The sequence below is a fragment of the Erpetoichthys calabaricus genome, chromosome 2 (assembly GCF_900747795.2).
Source record: "Erpetoichthys calabaricus chromosome 2, fErpCal1.3, whole genome shotgun sequence".
Classification (NCBI taxonomy): Eukaryota; Metazoa; Chordata; class Cladistia; order Polypteriformes; family Polypteridae; genus Erpetoichthys; species Erpetoichthys calabaricus.
Window position 1 is genome coordinate 277,927,496 of NC_041395.2, and position 22,194 is coordinate 277,949,689.

General features: G+C 35.1%; 1 protein-coding gene across 1 annotated transcript in view; it reads right to left on the reverse strand.

The window, feature by feature from the left end:
* Nucleotides 1–1,131: 1,131 nt before the first annotated feature.
* tubgcp2 (tubulin, gamma complex associated protein 2) overlaps nt 1,132–22,194 on the reverse strand; it is a 34,577-nt gene continuing 13,514 nt past the window's right edge. Inside the window, exons 7-18 of the mRNA XM_028795596.2 lie at nt 20,175–20,374; nt 19,906–20,095; nt 14,390–14,535; nt 12,941–13,121; nt 12,628–12,808; nt 12,174–12,346; nt 6,662–6,790; nt 6,101–6,221; nt 3,090–3,233; nt 2,702–2,830; nt 2,449–2,612; nt 1,132–2,246 (exon numbers count right to left, since the gene is read on the reverse strand). Of these exons, the coding sequence (XP_028651429.1) occupies nt 2,138–2,246; nt 2,449–2,612; nt 2,702–2,830; nt 3,090–3,233; nt 6,101–6,221; nt 6,662–6,790; nt 12,174–12,346; nt 12,628–12,808; nt 12,941–13,121; nt 14,390–14,535; nt 19,906–20,095; nt 20,175–20,374 (1,867 nt within the window). The 3' untranslated portion in view covers nt 1,132–2,137. The remainder of the gene's footprint in view (nt 2,247–2,448; nt 2,613–2,701; nt 2,831–3,089; nt 3,234–6,100; nt 6,222–6,661; nt 6,791–12,173; nt 12,347–12,627; nt 12,809–12,940; nt 13,122–14,389; nt 14,536–19,905; nt 20,096–20,174; nt 20,375–22,194) is intronic.

The window sequence follows — 22,194 nt, forward strand, 5'->3', positions numbered from 1 at the left end:
TTGTCTTGCAGTCCCACAGTGCTCCAAAGATACAGCAGATGTATGTGGTCTTCAAACGGCAGCTGCTGGAGTGAGACAAGATGCAGGTTACAGGCATAAAGTAAAGGTGTATGGAGCTACATGATCATCTACTATGTGAAATTTTGTTTATGAACTTATAAAACCATGTCTTAATATTGCACTATAACTTCCCATTGTTACATTCTGTATTATTTTCTAATTTATTTTTTTAGTTGTGATGTTTTCAAATCAATAAATGTGCTTCACAATATAAACATGCAGAATTAATAAGATCAATACACGTCAGTGTTTCTGAATTCAGAATATATATAATTATTAAAAAAAATAAGTCTTTCTTCGTGGTTATTTGGGCATATATATGAGTTGATACAACAGGTTGAGATTTGTGACATTTTTTCATTTTAAAAGACATCATGTATTCTGTTGATTTACTATAGATATGCCATTTTCTATTGCCAACAAATAATGAATCATAACTTAACATTCTCAAACCAGCTTAATCCAGTTCATTATTGCCTGCACCTAGTGCCTACTCCAGCGGTGCAGGGCATAAAGCTGGAACCAGACCCTGAATAGCCAGTCCATTACTAAAGCATAATGAATCATGGTATATATGTCATTGAATTCATTTTGGAACTATAACCCATTGGATGATGTTCATAATTGTGTATTTGTAATCTCTAACTTAATGAGTGAAATATCAGCTCAAGAAAATTATTGTACAAAAGGCAGTTCATAATTTAATCCAGTTTCACTGGTAATCGGGGATACCAAAGCATTAAAAACACTGTATTAGGAAAGGCTGTGAAATTTCTGTAATAACATATTTGATATCATGGTAATGGAAGGCAATAGTATTTCTCCACTTGTATTATAAATCTGGGCCCACTTGCCTGATAGAGAAGAACAGTATTAGTTTTCCTAACTAGAGTATTAAGGATATAAGGAAGTAGTCTTCCTAATGAATCCCAATCCCTGAAAAGTATAATGGCCCGGCTCTAGATGTTCTAGAGATATTTCAGAATCTATATTTTAATCTATGCTGTCAAAAAGAAACATCTTTATTCAAATAACCAAGAATTACACTTGTTTGTTTTGTGATACGCATAATTCTGTGTATAAACTGGAAGTTTATTATGCATGGGTTTGCTTATTCGGGTATATTTTATACCCAAATAACTTAAAAAGCACGATTAATCTTGCAGAGAAACACATTTTTGACAGGAATTCTGAAAGCACCGAGTATACTTTACATGTTTCTTAGGATCACACAGTAAGACAGCAGAGTGACTTTAATAGTATAAGGAATTGATAAGATATGCACAAAAATCTTATAATCTGGTTCATAGTTACATTTGATGTATTGGAAATTCTTGTAGTTCAAAACATTCACTTATTCTTAAAAGATCTATTGAAATTCATGGAAGATGGCACATTCATACAGTATTTCAGCAACAATCTGATGTGTCAGGTGAAGAATTTGCCTATTTAATGAACTGCATTTTTAATATGTTTATAGTGTATACAGCTTAAGTATATTACTTTATTTAAAAAATACATTCTAGTTTATACATTTTAATAGTAATAATAAAATTAATACTTTTCCAACTCTTTATACAACAAAAATAAAGTATCACAGATCTCTATAGCAGCATGCTCATAATACACTTAAATTTCAGTTAATAAAATTATTAATGCCACACACCAGCATAAAAAAGAAACAATTCTTTACTGCTTTTGTAAATAACTTTTAAGTCAATTGTTTGTTTTATTGTAGAAATAACTCTGAATAACATTTTTAATAATATCTAGAATAAAATATTTTCACAAATGAGAAATTACTAAACTGTTTTATAATTAAAATGGTAAAGATCTGTAGATTACATTAAAATGGAAGCCACTGTGCAGAGAATATAATTTTTTTTTTTTTTTTTTACACATGCTTTTCTACAACAGACTGGATTTTAAATGGTGATGTCCCCTAACACAAAAGCTATAGTGGTGTGTTTCTTTTGATTCTGTCAGTTCGTGCCATTGCAAAGGGAACATATTTATATAATGCATTTGGTTTTTTGATGAATATACTATAAAAAGATTTAGCATGTGGAATCCTTTGCTAGGTTGATGCAGATGTCTTCAGCGACACATCTGAAGCAGCTGGTTTTTGGTTCCTTTCAGCAGACATTCGCTCCAGGCGTTCTGTGTAGAATCCATTGAAGTCAAGCCTACAGATAAGTACAAAAATGCTTTTGAACCATTACCTAGAAAATAGAAGACATGCTTCATACCTTTATAAATCATCAATTAAGAAAAAGGCTGTTGAAAATGTTTCAAATTTTAGGTAAACTTTTCAATGTAATACTTTTTATGCAGCATCGAATTAAAAGCTGTATTGTTATTTATTAATTATTCATCAGCTGGTCTTACCTATAGATGATATTAATCATGCTGTGTTCACAGTCATTAGTACTATAAATACTAAGTTTGTCCAAAAGATCCAGAAGATGTGTTGAAAAATTAGTGTCAAACTTGTTAATGGTAGATTCAAAGCCACAAGATGACTGGAGTGCATCTACATGTTCAGCCAAATACTGAAATGAGACCAGGTAGGAAAATGTTGCTGTTAAATGTTGGATTGACATTTGCATTTACCTGATTTTTGTATATCATTTTTATTTACCTTTGAAGTAAGTCTTTTCTTTTCTGTCTCTTCTCTTCGTTCCTCCTGAGTTGGAGGGCCACTCATTGTACCATGTTCCAATGTAAGGCGACTCATTTCACTGTCTAGTTTCATACTCTGAGTGAACCGCTGTGAATAAATGCCAATATAAAAATAATCCAAATGAAAAAGCCAACTATTGCTGTTACATTTGATTTTACTATGCTAAAATAAATTTATCTGAAATATAAACAAATGCTCAAATAGATAAAATATTGTACAGTATTGTGTTTCACCATTTTAAAACAATATACTTCTAATTCTACAGCTGCAGTACATAATGTGCTTACAGCACACTGCCAAAAAGAGATGTCAGTAACTTGTCTGTTACAAACTAAAACTTACAAACCTGCATACAGTTGGTAAATGTGACGCACACAGACATCAGCTTAGAGAAGATCTTTAACAGTTCTGGGTTGGTTAACATGCAGTCCTTCAGACAGTTGTCTAAGAAACTTGTGTGGTGGCACAGGACATCATCAATGTTTGATGCCTAAGGTATTAGAAAAGAGAAAATATAGTGTTAGAATTTAATGAAAGCCACGACAAAACTATGCAGACTTATTCTGTAAGATTCACTAATTGGACATGCAGTAATAATAATAATTATAATAATACATTTTATTTAAATAGCACCTTTCCTTATTACCTATTTAAGTGTACAAAAGGAACAGGAGAGCCACAATACAATGTAAGTAATTAAAACATAATATTAAGTAATTACATGCATTGAAAATATAGATAGGCACCCAATCTACAATGTCTATTAATGAATAGTAATTCTGATATTAACTGCATGGGGTTTATTAAGAACATATGGCCTTGTGTACCATATATATGTACAGAAAAATATGTACTGTACTAGGCAAGAAACTGACAAGTCTCGGCACATACAGTATCTCACAAAAGTGAGTACACCCCTCACATTTTTGTAAATATTTTATTATATCTTTTCATGGGACAACACTGAAGATATGACACTTTGATACAATGTAAAGTAGTCCGTGTACAGCTTGTATAACAGTGTAAATTTGCTGTCCCCTCAAAATAACTCAACACACAGCCATTAATGTCTAAACCGCTGGCAACAAAAGTGAGTACACCCCTGAGTGAAAAATGTCCAAATTGTGTCCAAAGTGTCAATATTTTGTGTGGCCACCATTATTTTCCAGCACTGCCTTAACTCTCTTGGGCATGGAGTTCACTAGAGCTTCACAGGTTGCCACTGGAATCCTCTTCCACCCCTCCATGATGACATCACGGAGCTGGTGGATGTTAGAGACCTTGCACTCCTCCACCTTCCATTCGAGGATGCCCCACAGATGCTCAACAGGGTTTAGGTCTGGAGACATGCTTGGCCAGTCCAGCACCTTTACCCACAGTTTCTTTAGCAAGGCAGTGGTCGTCTTGGAGGTGTGTTTGGGGTCGTTATCATGTTGGAATACTGCCCTGCGGCCCAGTTTCCAAAGGGAGGGGATCATGCTCTACTTCAGTATGTCGCAGTACATGTTGGCATTCATGGTTCCCTTAATGAACTGTAGCTCCCCAGTGTCGGCAGCACTCATGCAGCCCCAAACCATGACACTCCCACCACCATGCTTGACTGTAATAATAATAATAATAATAATAATACATTTTATTTGAAGCGCCTTTCAAAAAACTCAAGGTCACTGTACAATCAGGTTAAAAAATATTCAATAACTAGAAAATTTAAAATCCAAATAAAACATCAGATAAAACAGCAATAACAGTTACAATGAATAAGCAATTTTGAACAGATAAGTTTTAAGATTAGCCTGAAATTGGTGAAGGGTAGTCATATTCCTAAGATAAGCAGGTAATGAGTTCCATAAGGAAGGTGCCGATCTGCTAAATGCGCGATATCCCATCGTAACAAGACGTGCTGGTGGATTATTTAAGTTAATGGAAAAAGAGGATCTGAGCATACGAGAGGGTTTAGTGACTTGTAGGAGCTGTGAGAGATATGTGGGGGCAAGATTATGAATGGCCTTATATGTAAGGACTAAAATTTTGTAGTTGACCCTAAACTTTATTGGCAGCCAATGAAGCTGCTGAATAACGGGTGTAATGTGATCAGAATAGGGTGTTTTAGTAATTATACGAGGCAGGACACACTTGTCTTTGTACTCCTCACCTGGTTGCCGCTACATACGCTTGACACCATCTGAACCAAATAAGTTTATCTTGGTCTCATCAGACCACAGGACATGGTTCCAGTAATCCATGTCCTTAGTCTGCTTGTCTTCAGCAAACTGTTTGCGGGCTTTCTCGTGCATCATCTTTAGAAGAGGCTTCTTTCTGGGACGACAGCCATGCAGATCAATTTGATATGGTATGCAGCGTATGGTCTGAGCACTGACAGGCTGACCCCCACCCCTTCAACCTCGGCAGCAATGCTGGCAGCACTCATACATCTATTTTCAAAAGACAACTTCTGGATATGACGCTGAGCATGTGCACTCAACTTCTTTGGTCGACCATGGCGAGGCCTGTTCTGAGTGGAACCTGTCCTGTTAAACATCTGTATGGTCTTGGCCACCGTGCTGCAGCTCAGTTTCAGGGTGTTGGCAATCTTCTTATAGCCTAGGCCATCTTTATGTAGAGCAACAATTCTTTTTTTTCAGATTCTCAGAGAGTTCTTTGCCATGAGGTGCCATGTTGAACCTCCAGTGACCAGTATGAGAGAGTGTGAGCGCAATAACACCAAATTTAACACACCTGCTCCCCATTCACACCTGAGACCTTGTAACACTAACAAGTCACATGACACCAGGGAGGGAAAATGGCTAACTGGGCACAATTTGGACATTGTTCACTTAGGGGTGTACTCACTTTAGTTGCCTGGTCTCAAAGACATTAATGGTTGTATGTTGAGTTATTTGGAGGGGACAGCAAAAACTTCAGTGTTGCCCCATGAAAAGATATAATAAAATATTTACAAAAATGTGTGGGGTGTACTTACTTTTGTGAGATATTGTACTTCTTAGAATTGAATATAGCAAACGTCTATACTTATTAGACCCTCAACAGTGTTTAAAATGCACAATATAATGATTTCAATCTTTTTTTTTCTTTTTTAAACTGCTGGAAAACAGGCTGTTTGAACAACAAGCTCAGGGACACATATCAAGTCTGAAGCAGACACCAAATGGATTGTCTTGGTATTCACAGTTAGTCCAATGCATGCACTGCTGGGTCATATTGTCTGCCCATATACTGTACAAGCTTTATACTTTCTGAGTAAACTCCTAACAAAAAACAATTAAAGAGGAATATGAAGAGCCAGCTGACTAACAGAATTTCAGATTTTCTATCTATACGAAACACAACTATACTCACTGTTTTTAAATTGTTCTCCATAATGTGCCAAGTTGGCTCCACAACTTCAAACATCATATAGTACTGGATATTTTGCACAAAATTTAACATTCGCTGTCTTAGGGTAAAAGCAGCAGCAAACCTACAATGAAAAAACATGTGCATCACAATTAAACACAAAGAACTAGATTTTAAAAGGAATACAAAAGTATGATAAACATACAAAATAAGAAAAAGTGTGTATTTTATTTTCATAAAGTAGCAATAAACATCATATTTAAAATGCCTAGTTAAGAATATTAAGTAATAAAAGTGCCTGGTAATAATCCCCCTGCTACTATCGCCTAAATATACTACTTGCATACTTAGCATTTATTTTTACAGGCTCATTAAAGACACACAGAACTGAATTATCACCATTTAGTATTTTAAGGTTTTAAAATGTTTTTCATTTTAAACAATCTATATTATTAATACATGAGTTGATATAATGCACATTGTGAAGTCTAACAGAAACAGTGATAAATTCAGTTATAGAGAAGAAAAAAAAAAAGGAAAACCATGAATTGTACACATTCATACCATTTAGCAGAGTGCAGTGAATACTGCTTTGCAGTTTTGTTGCTGATCCACACATTGCAAAGTAGTCTTTCTACATGTTTGCAATAGAACATGTGCCTGAACAGCATCTGATATCTGGTCAAAGCTTTCCTATGTTGAAAAGGGAAACACAGGATACTTAATATGGATGTATTCTTTAAAAAAATCAAAGCAACTACTGTTTTCTTGTAACAATGCTGCATTCATAGTGTTACAATGTCTATAATATTACAAGAATACTTACTGACAGCAACACACGCTCAGAAGAAAGTAAAAAATTATTAGTTGCTACGTTACAAAGCAAAGATTATAATTCAAATGTAACCATAAATATTAACCGAAAACATTAAATGTATATTCTCATACACACATAGAGAAAATTTTATAATGATCTTATTGATTTTCGTTGCATCTGAAGGAGTAGCTGCTCTGTAATTTCATTATACAATGTTGTGGTATAACGACAATAAAGGAATCTAATCTAATCTAAATCTAATCTAATCTAACACTTTTAGTTAAAACTCATCACATACCAAGCAGACATTTTTTTCTTATCAAAAAAGTTTGAACTTTAACAAGTAACATACAAGTTTATTAAAAAAAATAAAAATAAAAAAAAAAATTAAAAAAATCACACTGTAAAATTCTAAACAATGTGTACACCTTGACTGCTTTACCATTTTTAATTTTCATGGACTGGATATCAAGTATTTATTTTAATGCACTGTGTCTGTGCTAAACTGTGGAGCACACTGTAATTTGAACGAAAGCAACAGATACTGTCAATTCCTATTTTTCTTAAATAGAAGGAATTTGAAAACCTCCTAGCAAATGAGATTAAAGATGTACGAATTTTGCTTTTATAGCCAATTCTCATCTCTCTCTCTTTTCTCCCCCAACACGAACACCCACTAATTCAGAATCTGCTTCTCAATTTCAAATGCTATACTGTCTGTAAGTGCCAGATGGACAACTTAATTGATGACAACACTAACATTCAGCATTTTAAGTATTTATTACAACACTGAAATATCTGTGCAGAACTAAAGTAACAATAAAATTGTTAATGTCATTTTCTCGTCCAGTGGTCTACCCACTTTCTTACCAATGCAGGAATATCTTTCCAAAATAGGTTATATTGGATCAGGATTAATTATTCATTACATTGACATTTACAAAATTCCATGAATGCGGTAGCTAATTATTTTAGCCTACTTCATCTGATACAAAGCTGAGGTTTCCTCTTTCTCAATTTGCCTTCAGTGACAATCAGAAGCTTATTTTTTCTTTTTCAGATGGCAAAACAAATGTGGACTGCTTCTCTCAGGACGTCAAGGGAATTTTGCACTCAGATGCTTTACTTTTAATTTTGTAGCATTTGCTAACTTAGATTTTTTCCTTTAACACTGCTAATTTTGAAACTATTCATCCCATTTTCATATATATAAAGCCAAACAAAGAAAATGTAACCTTCCAAAGCTTTGTGATTAATACAATAAAAAATTATATGTAGAGGTTTTATTTTTCTCAATGCAGTATTGTATTGTATTTAGTATGATGATGGATAAGATACAGATGTCCCACCACTTATATATTTTTGGCATTTACATAAAAATCCCATTTAAATTAAAAACAAAATACATTTTTGCCATCCTGTCAAAGGGTATGTTTCTGTATGTGAATTTGTGCTGTTCTCCCACAAATTCATTAATTGTGAGCTTAATTTAAATAAAACAGAACACAATACAAAATGACATCTTAACTTTAATAACACAGACACCTGCTATGTGTTGTTGTAAAATAATTAATCAATAGAAACATCTGAATTTGCAAATCTGTAAGGCTTTATTAACCTAGTTGGTGGAATGTGCTGTACTTTTTATTGTTTTGATTTAAAAAATATTTTTGTGAGAGTAAAGCATAACAGAGTAAATGCAATAAAAATAACGTGGCTAGTACACCTGCCATCAAAATATAATTTGTCAGTTTATACTATGTAAAAATTATTTATACTGGACTTTGGTTATTAACAGTCAGCTACAGAAATATGTAAGCTGATTTTTATGATGCAAACAAACCCCTTCCTATTCACTTAATGTTTGCCAGTGGGTCATTTTCAAAGTCTGTTCTGCTGCCACAATGTTCTTGAGTCTCGCACTATTAAATAAACCTCAAAATAAACAACACTCATGTCTGTTCGAATTAAGGTTGTCACAATATACATTACTTAAAAGGTAAAGGAAAGCTACAAAAAATACACTATTTTTCTACAGAAATGTATCTTTAACAGGAATAGTCATCAGCATGGAAATAATCAGGAAGAACACTCAGGCACAGACAAGAGTTCGATAAAGGAACTTTTCGTAAAAGTATAAAGTATTTTTTAATGTGCAAAATAATAGATACAAGGAATAAGTTACTTAGTACTTTAGTATATAGTAATACTTTAGGGACGTTAATTTGTTTTCGAAAAATAATTGAGTCGCTATTTGAATAGGGACTAATGAGCAATGATTGTCAAATGGTCTGTTCTCATCAAAACTTTTCTTATGATTTAGCCCTCATGTAAATATAATGACTTTTGTGCAACTCAATGGTCTTAAACTGTGAGATTACTTCTCTCTGCCAAAATAGAGTAGGTTGTACTCTGCAAGTGAAACAGGCAGCTATATTAACAAAGAACTTGGATTATCCTGGGATCTAGTTGCAAGAGTGTAGAAGAAATTATGAAATCAACCAATGAATTGTGCAACCTCTCTAAACTGTTTGTGTTGCCTGGGAGAGTGGGGACAAAACAGACTAAGATCTCAATATAATTGTGAATTCACCTACCCATTCATAGCTATGGTGACTGTGACTACAGGAATGAAATTTTGGGGAGAAGTCCTTGAAATTAAAATTTACAGCCAATGCACCTTTGATATTTCCATAGGACAAAGTATAGACCTAAAGGTGATGTTCTAAAACAAGATGGAATTTTATCTCTTTCAGCTGGACTGGGTGAAGCCTTTTCAGCCTATTGTCACCACTATTGACTCTCAGTTTGGACAAAGAAATACAATCCTGGAAACATTAAATTAATATTGTTAGGTTACAATTTAGAGGTGTAAACAGCTATACTAAATGATTTAAAATTTCAAAATTAGGAAGTCTTCACATTTTATATTTGCAGTCCATTGTAATTTGGTGCCCTCTTCTGGCTAATTGCTAAAGCTTCCACTGAAACATAAACTGAAACGTGAGGAACCTATAATATTTTAGCATTTTATGCACAGCTTATCATGTCACATCTGCAATTAATTCAAGTTCTTTTCTTAAAATGTTTTCTATAGGTAGCTCACAAAAAGTAACACTATTTATTTAATAATTTATTCATCATTGTGTTGTAAGGTGATAATCCAAAATAATGATATACTGTACATATAAACATCTGCAAATTATGTCCTATTGTCTCACCTTCAAACTAACAAACAAATTCACAGCAACAGAAATGACAACACATGGACTTCCACCGAATTGTTGCACTGGATTGTGATTTGATAATGCTTTATGATTCTTAAAGCAAATTATCAAACAATTGACTGAAAAATTAAGCCAACAGCCAGGCATTGTGGTGTAGTGGCTAAGGCTTTGGACTTCAAACCCTGAGGTTGTGGGTTCAAATCCCACTACTGACACTGTGTGAGCATGAGCATGTCACTTGACCTGTCTGTGCTCCAACTGGAAATGCAAAAGAATTGTAACCAATTGTTTCATAAATGTCGCAAGTCGCCTTGAATAAAGGCGTCAGACAAATAAATAAAATTAAATTTTGCCTTTATTCAAATTCCAGGCTTTTCTCTAAAATGCCTGCGCTACCTGTGAACCTATAAAAGAAGGAATCAACTAGATTTTTCATAAAGAAGAGATGTGGCTATGAATTTGTTTTTTAAAACTCATTTATATACAGTATATGCTATACATTCACCAATACAAATTTACACCAGACTCTAATAGTGATGATTTCTTTCATCCAGGTGTATTATAAATGTATTTCTTTAAAACATATTTTCTGCAGGGCAGCATGGTGGCTAACTATTTTCTTTTTGGTAAGCATGTGTATAGTTTTGAAGTTAACAGGGATTTTCTCCTTGTACTCTAGTTTCCTCTGCACCTTCCAAAAATGTTTAAGGTTTGGTTGACTGATGACTCAAAATTGCCTGGCAGCAAATAAACAAGATTTTGTGGGGAAGTGTACACCATAATGGACTAGCACCTATCCAGGCTTAGTTCCTGTCTTGTGCCCAAGGCTCAGCTAACAGGCTCTAGCTCCTCCTAACTCCTAGAAAAAGTCAACTCAGAAAATTAAATTTACTGGCGCTCCAAAAAAATAAAATAATACATTCATTTAAATGTAGTTCTAAAAATCACTTTAGAAAATATAGATGTAAACTTTACTTTAGGAAATATGAACATAAACTTGATAAGCTTTTGAGCTTAAACTAAAGTAGGCAGGCTCCTGGAAATGTTATTGAATGAACAATTAAGTTAATGTGACAAATAATATAACCACTCTTTGCCTAAATGTGGTATAAACTAGACAGAAACAACAACTACTTCGTTTACAGCAAATCCAGTTTTGCACTTGCTGGGAAATAAAAGCAATATTTGTGAATACATGCCTAGGGTGAAAGGGAACAGGAGTTTCCTGTCCATCTGACAGCACCTATCCCTCACTTCTATTCTCAAAGAACATGGGAATAATACTTCATCCTAGCGGTTTGTTAAGGTCAAGGCACAACAGAAGATAGGAGACACTGCTAGCCCGTGCCCTTCTCCTGTCATGACTTCTATCCAAATAATGTTAGGGTTGAAATATGGACAGATATACAGCAATAATGAACATATAGTAAGTATGTTAGAGAGTAAATGCAATCTTAAATTCTGAAAGTCACAAGAGCAACATGTACTTTATCTTTGCGACATTTAACATTGCAGATCCATTATAAATTCACAAAACATAAAATTTAAATGTGGATCTGAATATGAGACTGCTTACGCTAAAAACAAACTTATACTTTGATGCAAGGACCATCTTTAAATAATTGGTGTAAGTAATGGCATAAATTTGTAGGTTTATGAGTAATTATCATTATTGGTATTCATCATGATTAATCGTACTGTACAGTTATACAAAACATCTGTCTTGTGAAAACATATATTTTCAAACCACTCTTTATTACTTATAGTTTTAATTAACTACAGAAAACACTTTAAAATGAGAATTAGACTGAATATTCTAATAAAAAATAATTTTAAAAAAATCTGTTTTTCTAACAAAAAATTGCAATTCACACTTAAACCACACACAACTTCCAAAGTAGAGAAGGCTCATTATTTGACAAAAGTGAAGCAGCACAATATTTTATTATCTTGCATTATAAGTTTCATATTGAAAATTAACTGAATAAGATTCACTTAAACTACCAGTGTTTAGTAGTAAATGATGGTTTACCTGTTAATAATTAAAGAAAGAGGCCATTTTACAATATAATCAAAGGAAAATGCTTCTAGTCCACTAAGAGTTAATTCAGTTGGGTCTGCATTGATGATTGCCTTTTCCTGTTTTGTTTCTATTGCCAGCACACGCAGTAATTGGGTAATAACATCGTGAGGCATAAGATCAATCTGTAATAAAAAAAAAAAGTAACTAAATAATAAGTATTAAGAAAAAGGCACAGTGTGTGACTAAATCTTCACTATTTTACAATCTGTCCAACCAAAATTATTTTGCAACAGAAACTTCGGGTTTATCATATAACTAGAGAAAAGGTCTCCATTTTCTAGCCAATAAACATATTAGTACTATATTACTCTGTAGTAGTTTCAAATAATATTTGTGATGTTTATAAATCAGCATAGCTATTAATACAAATACATAATAATAAATATTTTACAGTAAATGGTACCTTCAAGTCATCTTTAAAAGGATCAGTATTAGCAGTACTCATTCTTAAGGCAAGTTCCAGCAAAGCCTCCAATCTGGTAGGAATTATGTCATCAACTGGCTTTTTTAGCTCATCTTCTGTTAGGTCCATAAAATGAACAAAGAAATCCCCTTGGTCCATAAGAAAATAATGTTTTATTGATCTACAGTAAAATAAAACACTTGAGTTAATCATGGTGTTCTTTCACATCTAGACTATGAAATGGAACATTATTCTGATAATTAAACTTGCTCAAGTAATTTTATTGTAAAACTAAATGCATTCTTTATTGCACCTTAAACGTGTCACCAACTCCTTCTCTTCCATTAGGAAATCCAGTAGAACTTTGCTGGCATAGTTGTAAGCTTTTTCGATCTGTTCAACATAGGCACGTTCTTTCAGGGTATAGAGCACTTCTTTAGCATCTGGGCAGGTAACATCACACCCACATTCACGTACTACATTAAGGTATTTACCTATATAAACGCACAAAAAAAAAAAAGAATTTTGAAAATACAAACAAGATGCAACTTCTTTCATCTTCATTATAATTTAATGAAGTACATACATTCAAATCAAAAGTTACAGCACTTTTCATGTAACAAAAATCTCATTGAAATGTATTGTTTCATTGTTTGAAAGACATTAAAAAAATTAACAATAATAGTAGTATCTCACGATTTTTATTATAGTCAAGAGTAGAAAGCTGGAAGCAAATTTGTTTTGGGAGCCATGCAACTTATGAAAAACAAGTAATTTTAATCAGTATATTTCAACAATGATGACAGAAATTACAAAAAAAAAGTTAATCTGAAATATTCCATTTAAAATTGTATCATTCTGATATTGTAATATACTTGGCATGATAAATTAAAAAGATATATTGAACAAGGAAGTATAAACAAGCTATAGTGAATGTTTGATCACAGCTGTTAAATACATACAATATTTACTTGTGTGCAGAGATGATTGAATTAACAATTTATTTCTGCAAACATTTATACCTGAAGCATGCGAAGCAGTCACAAAGGAAAAATGTTGGAATGGTATGAAGCTTTCTTACCCATGCAAGTTATTTTGTTACTGAGCCCAGCTATCTTTTTATTATATGACACTGAGAACCTTCAGGCATCCCTAGCGTGAATTATTTTTAAAATAGCTGTATTTGCTTTTGTTGCCAACTTTTTTGACAACTGGTTGGTTGACAATACTACAGCAGAGGGTATAACTTGGTATTAGTTTTTGGTAAACTGAAGTAAATCTGACCAATTAAAATACATATACACTTGAATAGTTTACAGATCAGAATGTCTCCATGGTTTCTGAATGAGATTGAATGTTACAACACAAAAGGTTAAATATATTGGAATGATATACAGTAGGTATATCAAATTTTATATTATGGCTATCTTATAAAAAAAGAATAATGGAACCAAGTATCCAAAACATTAAAACAAAATGTTTTCATGTGTATTTAACGATAATGTAAAAGAAATAATTATGCAGTTGAAGTACTTTAAAAGCAACATTTCATTTCAGTTCAAACCAAGCTAGATCTTCACTAATCCACTGCAACAAGCTTCAATCAAGCAGACACATTTCACATTAAAATATAACTGAAATTTGAAAGCTTCAGTTTCTTTTTGTGCAAGCAATGTTAAGTAATGTAAAGTTATGTTATCAACTTCCTAGCTTTATCTGATATACTAGCTAAAACTATATACAGTACTTTTTGGAAACCTACCTGTACTTAGTATTTTGTCTGCCATTTTCTGTAGAAATGCTGGGATCCGCAGCTGCACAATAGTGTACCGTTGATCCCAATATTTGTCATTGTAGTCTTCCTGTATTTTTTCTTTCTGAAGCTCATGTTCTTCTACCATAAATTCACTAGTAATGATAAATAAATTAGTAAACAGTTGTATTTTGATATATGAGGTTTAAAAAGAGACATTCATTTCTATACATATTATCATAATGCAAAATTTTCAGTTTAAATTTAAAACAAAAACTTCTTTCACAAAAGGCAAACCTACATGGAGAAATCTATTTGAATTATAAGTAATGTTTAGTAGGCAGTCTTTGTCCTTTTTAAAAAGTATAAATAATATATACATAGCTGCTGATAATAAATATGTACTGCACTGACTATGGTAACAAAATATGAAATTATACACGTTAATTTACATAATTTTCTTAGGCCAGGTTTATACTTCATGCGACGAGACGCATGCTCCAGCGGACGCCCCTGCTATGCAAGCATTTTACTGTTTATATTTGCACACGTACTTTACGTAAATCTGGAGGAATCCACCAGGTGGCAGTGCGAGACATCATCACGTGGAGAACAGGTTCGGCTTTGCTGTGTTGTGAATTGCCTGGAACACCCATTAAATTCCGATGACACCTTGCCGCAATATCTCTGAAAAGGATGTTTAATGATTAAATCCATCAATCCAGGGAAATGCCCATTCCAGCTAGCATTGGGCCAGAGGCAGAAACAATCCCTGGATGGGACATCAGCTCATCGCAAGGTGAATAAAAGCACACACTGGTGTCATTTTAGTGTCACCAAATCTGCATATCTTTGGAAGGAAACCAGAGCACACCGTGGAAACCCATCAAGAAAACATGCAAACTCCAGGCAAAGAACACCAGCGACGTGACTCCCTGCAAGACAGCAGCACTACCCCTCCGCCACCGTGTCACTCCCATGTGTGTAATTATTTATAGTATTCATTATGTAAACGACTGCGGTGGGTTGGCACCCTGCCCGGGATTGGTTCCTGCCTTGTGCCCTGTGTTGGCTGGGATTGGCTCCAGCAGACCCCTGTGACCCTGTGTTCGGATTCAGCGGGTTGGAAAATGGATGGATGGATTATGTAAACGAAATTAACGAGTTATCTGTTAAATGTAACATACATACTTTAATGCATTTTATCATGAAAGTGATATCAAGTATAAATCTAAAGATTCAAATTGTGCAGAGAGTTGGAATATCATACAGTGGTGTGAAAAACTATTTGCCCCCTTCCTGATTTCTTATTCTTTTGCATGTTTGTCACACAAAATGTTTCTGATCATCAAACACATTTAACCATTAGTCAAATATAACACAAGTAAACACAAAATGCAGTTTTTAAATGATGGTGTTTATTATTTAGGGAGAAAAAAAATCCAAACCTACATGGCCCTGTGTGAAAAAGTAATTGCCCCCTTGTTAAAAAAATAACCTAACTGTGGTGTATCACACCTGAGTTCAATTTCCGTAGCCACCCCCAGGCCTGATTACTGCCACACCTGTTTCAATCAAGAAATCACTTAAATAGGAGCTGCCTGACACAGAGAAGTAGACCAAAAGCACCTCAAAAGCTAGACATCATACCAAGATCCAAAGAAATTCAGGAACAAATGAGAACAGAAGTAATTGAGATCTATCAGTCTGGTAAAGGTTATAAAGCCATTTCTAAAGCTTTGGGACTCCAGCGAACCACAGTGAGAGCCATTATCCACAAATGGCAAAAACATGGAACAGTGGTGAACCTTTCCAGGAGTGGCCGGCCGACCAAAATTACCCCAAGAGCGCAGAGACGACTCATCTGAGAGGTCACAAAAGACCCCAGGACAATGTCTAAAGAACTGCAGGCCTCACTTGCCTCAATTAAGGTCAGTGTTCACGACTCCACCATAAGAAAGAGACTGGGCAAAAACGGCCTGCATGGCAGATTTCCAAGACGCAAACCACTGTTAAGCAAAAAGAACATTAGGGCTCGTCTCAATTTTGCTAAGAAACATCTCAATGATTGCCAAGACTTTTGGGAAAATACCTTGTGGACTGATGAGTCAAAAGTTGAACTTTTTGGAAGGCAAATGTCCCGTTACATCTGGCGTAAAAGGAACACAGCATTTCAGAAAAAGAACATCATACCAACAGTAAAATATGGTGGTGGTAGTGTGATGGTCTGGGGTTGTTTTGCTGCTTCAGGACCTGGAAGGCTTGCTGTGATAGATGGAACCATGAATTCTACTGTCTACCAAAAAATCCTGAAGGAGAATGTCCAGCCATCTGTTCGTCAACTCAAGCTGAAGCGATCTTGGGTGCTGCAACAGGACAATGACCCAAAACACACCAGCAAATCCACCTCTGAATGGCTGAAGAAAAACAAAATGAAGACTTTGGAGTGGCCTAGTCAAAGTCCTGACCTGAATCCAATTGAGATGCTATGGCATGACCTTAAAAAGGCGGTTCATGCTAGAAAACCCTCAAATAAAGCTGAATTACAACAATTTTGCAAAGATGAGTGGGCCAAAATTCCTCCAGAGCGCTGTAAAAGACTCATTGCAAGTTATCGCAAACGCTTGATTGCAGTTATTGCTGCTAAGGGTGGCCCAACCAGTTATTAGGTTCAGGGGGCAATTACTTTTTCACACAGGGCCATGTACGTTTGGATTTTTTTTTCTCCCTAAATAATAAAAACCACCATTTACAAACTGCATTTTGTGTTTACTTGTGTTATATTTGACTAATGGTTAAATGTGTTTGATGATCAGAAACATTTTGTGTGACAAACATGCAAAAGAATAAGAAATCAGGAAGGGGGCAAATAGTTTTTCACACCACTGTACATTTAATGTGTTCTGTGTGGTGATCTAATGCTGCTTGCCGCAGCTGTCAGAAAGGAGGAAGCCCCAGAAGCTCGTAGCGATTAAAAAATGGGATGACGTTTACGATGGTCTGCTTTAATGATAAAGTAAACTAAGAGGTTAAAGTAGACAGTTCGAGATTAAAGCCGAAATTTCCACTTTAATCACAAAATACACCTTTTCACCATGTCCTTATTTTTTTTCTCTGTGGCTCAAATACAGCGCTGTACATTATGTTGCTGTTGTGAAGTTGCAAAAAAAAAAAAAAATTAAAAAAAAAAGACGGCACAAAAGATGGTATGTGAGACTTTTAAAATGTATCGTGTTATTACGATCAGGAATATGCGATGCTTAAATATAAAAGCAACATGAATGCATTTGTATGTAGGCATTTTGCTTCACCACATCGAACCATTCATCAAACATCGAAGTGCGCATATTGATCCCGTAGGATCCTCAAAGCAGCTTTCTGTCACATGTAGATAGTAAACAGAAAGTCTGACGTCACATTTCAAATTTTATCACACTGCGCCCCCCGGCTTTTTGTTGGTACTGCAACTTGTGCACGCGTCACGTTAATTTCTGAGGACCTGCTCAGAGGACACGTCAAGTGAATGCTGGGAACGTGTGGCAGCCATGATGTGTCCGCGTAGGCGTTCTGACCATGAAGTATAAACGAGCCCTAAAGCTACTCCAAACCCATAAACAGTGTCTTTAGTCCCCCCCAATTTCCAAAGTAGGATAAATAAAAATCATACTTAAAATACAAAAAATGGAAGTTTTCATATAAAATTATGTTATGTGAATACAGTAATCCCTCCTCCATCGCGGGGGTTGCGTTCCAGAGCCACCCGCGAAATAAGAAAATCCGCGAAGTAGAAACCATATGTTTATATGGTTATTTTTATATTGTCATGCTTGGGTCACAGATTTGCGCAGAAATACAGGAGGTTGTAGAGAGACAGGAACGTTATTCAAACACTGCAAACAAACATTTGTCATTTTTTTCAAAAGTTTAAACTGTGCTCCATGACAAGACAGAGATGACAGTTCTGTCTCACAATTAAAAGAATGCAAACATATCTTTCTCTTCAAAGGAAACAGAGAGGAAAGCAAACAAATCAATAGGGCTGTTTGGCTTTTAAGTATGCGAAGCACCGCTGGTACAAAGCTGTTGAAGGCGGCAGCTCACACCCCCTCCGCCAGGAGCAGGGAGAGAGGGAGAGAGAGAGAGAGAGAGAGAGAGAGAGAGAGAGAGACAGAGAAAAACAAAGTCAAAAATCAATACGTGCCCTTTGAGCTTTTAAGTATGCGAAGCACCGTGCAGCATGTCGCTTCACGAAGCAGCTGCACACAGAAGGTAGCAACGTGAAGATAATCTTTCAGCATTTTTAGACGAGCGTCCGTATCGTCTAGGTGTGCGAACAGCCCCCCTGCTCACACCCCCTACGTCAGGATCAGAGAAAGTCAGCGCAAGAGAGCGAGAGAGAAAGTAAGTTGGGTAGCTTCTCAGCCATCTGCCAATAGTGTCCCTTGTATGAAATCAACTGGGCAAACCAACTGAGGAAGCATGTACCAGAAATTAAAAGACCCATTGTCCTCAGAAATCCGCGAACCAGCAAAAAATCCACGATATATATTTAAATATGCTTACATATAAAATCCGCGATGGAGTGAAGCCGTGAAAGGCGAAGCGCGATATAGCGAGGGATCACTGTATAATACAATCTGTGTATGCATAATGGAGATGGCATTTTTGCTGTGCTTTTGCACAAACAGAATAATGACAAGGATACCAAAGGCCAAAAAACAATGTGGTAATAATAATAAAAAAAACAGTAGAAATGACAGAAATAAAAAGTTAAGTACAAACAAACTGACAAAAATCCTAGGTTTATACATCTCTTCAGACCCTTCCTATATAGGTCTTCATCTTTTTTTTAATACCTCCATCCCACTTACCAAGTACTATAAAAGCACACCCATTTCTCTCTCGCTCTCTCTCTCTCTTTCTCTCTCACTTATATAACTTTGGCACCTGACAGTGAGCTTTTCCAAAATGCATCTCAGATCCTTTTGTAGCCCCTAAAAGCCTACCCTTTGTTTATACGCAGTCCACTTTGGCCAGTCAAGGCCAGTACCATGAGTTCTATTAAAAATATTCATACACTAGTTCTGAGATGCACAAACTTAATATTGTGATCTTAAGAGTCATCTGCAATGATTAGATGAATATGTCTAAATGTGTTTGTGCTAAACTGGTTGTTAATGGGTTGAAAATAAATGATGATTACTGGTCTTCTTATGCAGTATGTTTGTACAGACGTATTTTTTCAATGTGCTTCACCACATAAAGTACCTTGCAATTAATGTTATGGTAGTAAATGTTTACTTACTTATAGGTTGTATACTATTCACTTACAGTACATTCAATTAGTTCTATAGTAATATAACCTGCCTATAAAAAGTGCAGGGTCATAACTGCAGCAAAAACAAGAAAAGAAACAAATAAAAAATAAATAAAGAAAGAATAATAAAATGAAGTGTACTTGAGATCTCTATAGCTAACCAAAAACCACACAAAATAAAAAATTCCTTGTTGGATTTTGTTCCTACCTATAAGGGTCTTTGATTATACCTCTGTAGATCCATTTCTCCAGAATTTCAAAATAAGGAACACTTGCTGCTTTGGTGAGGTAAAGACAAAGTTCTTGAGCCTGACTGTCACCTGTGTAGTTGAAGGTACGGTCATGTAAGAGGCTCAGTGTAGATCCACCCATGCAGTCTCCTTTATCTACTGAGGTAGCTAAAAAAAAATAAACACTGAATACACTGAAGAAAACTTATACCTGATATGTTCTTTAAGTTATTTAAATAAAAAATACCTATTGAAGCTAGGATTTCCATTGTTCTCATAGTTGGCTGGATATAAAACCAAAGTTTCTGAAGGGACAACATTCCTTGCCTTTGAAGATGCTCTAACTGAGTCACCAAGATCATATATTCTTTCATTAGAGCTCTCATTGCTGCGGCCAATGCGTGATTTACTTGACCATACTCAAAAGAAGATTTCTCTTCAATAAACCTTCATTAGAGGAAAAAGTAACAATATACATTAAGCTCTTACACAACTAACTTTTTGTAGCATGCTATAATCTCAGTTATTAATAAAACACAATATGAACAATTCATGTAAAGCACACATTTAAGTGTTCTTTTAAACCAATTATGGCATTATATTCATTTATACGGAGTATTCTGACAAAATATTTTTTATAATATAAGCATTTGAAAAACACTACATTACAAAAATAATATATACATTCAGAGCAAAGAAATCAAAGAAATATACTACACTACTCAACCAAGACACAAAAGTAAATATGAATTACTGCATAAACTATATATTTAACACATTTTTTGAAGTCCTGGTTTCCTAAGGAAACATTCAGTACAAGTGATTTCAGTTGATAAATTGTACTTTTAATGATATTAATATCTTTCAAACAGGTAATTTATTGTACAGTGTGATAGACAGCCAGGAATCCTGCCCTGCCGGGATGCCTAGAGGAAGGAAAAACCAGGAGAGCAGCACTTTTTTCCCTAGGCACCCGGACGGTCCTTGATCCCTGGGGGACAGCGCTTCTGGGACACCAGGAAGTGCTGACAGACCAGGGATGATTTATGCCCGGAGTGCTTCCGGGTGCAAGGGCAGCACTTCCGCCACACTGGGGAGTGCTGCCGGAAGTTCATCGTCAGGCATCTGGAGCACATCCGGGACAAGATAAAAGGAGCTGCCTCACTCCATTCTAGGAGCCAGAGTCGGGTGGAAGAAGGACTGAGCTTGCGAGACAGGAGAGGAGGCGGCTGAAGGAACCAAGGACTGGACATTGTAAATAATTTGTAAATAGGTGTGTAAATAAACGTGTGTGTTGTGGACACTGCGTTGTTGTGTCTGTCTGTGGCCAGGTTACCTCTTACAAAACTTTCAAACAACTGAAGCAGTCTTTTAAAAAATGAAGCAGACCCTCTTTCAATTGCATGGCTGTACATATCATGAAATAACTAATGCAAATTTAGTCTTCACCCACTCGTAAAATAATCAAAGGTGTTTTATAGGAGTTGATCCATCTCTTATATTGTATTACATGAATACTGGTCCACTGCTTCTTACATCACTTATTTAGCTCATTAATGTTTAAGGGCATTTGTTTATGCACAGCTTTCTTAATGCTCTTGACTAGTCTTGACTATCAATTGCAAAACCTTTAATTTTTTCTTTCTCAGACAATTAGTTGCACATATGATATGGATTCTAATCCAACTAGAAAATTTAATATCAGCTAAGCTTAAACTGTCAAGATATATAGCGTCATATTTTCTTCTAGAATGCTCTTTTATAAAGAAGTAATTTTAGGCTATTTGACTGTAAGATGTCCAGGCCCTCTTGTTGCAAATCAATATTAGATTATCATCTCTCCACCTTTATGCTTGATGGATAGCATGAGATTTTTGTGGTGATATGTTTTGTTCGGTTTTTGCCAAAAATTACATTTTTCATAACGATCAAACAGCTTCACTTTGGTTTCATCTTTCCTCAACACACTGCTCAGAAGTATTTGGGTTCATCCAGATACAACACTGCAAATGCAACCCATGCAACAATTGATTCTGTGCCATAATAGCAGATATCTTTGGTCTTTGGCATTGTGTTGCCACTAACCAAACTACTACAGACTGAACTGCAAAAGGGTCTGCTTTTATACAGACATTGTAGCACTTCTTGGTTGAGTGTACTTGATCAGCAACACTTCGCTCTAATTCCTTTCTTAACTAATATGGAGGTAGTAGGAGTTTTATATATATATATATATATATATATATATATATATATATATATATATA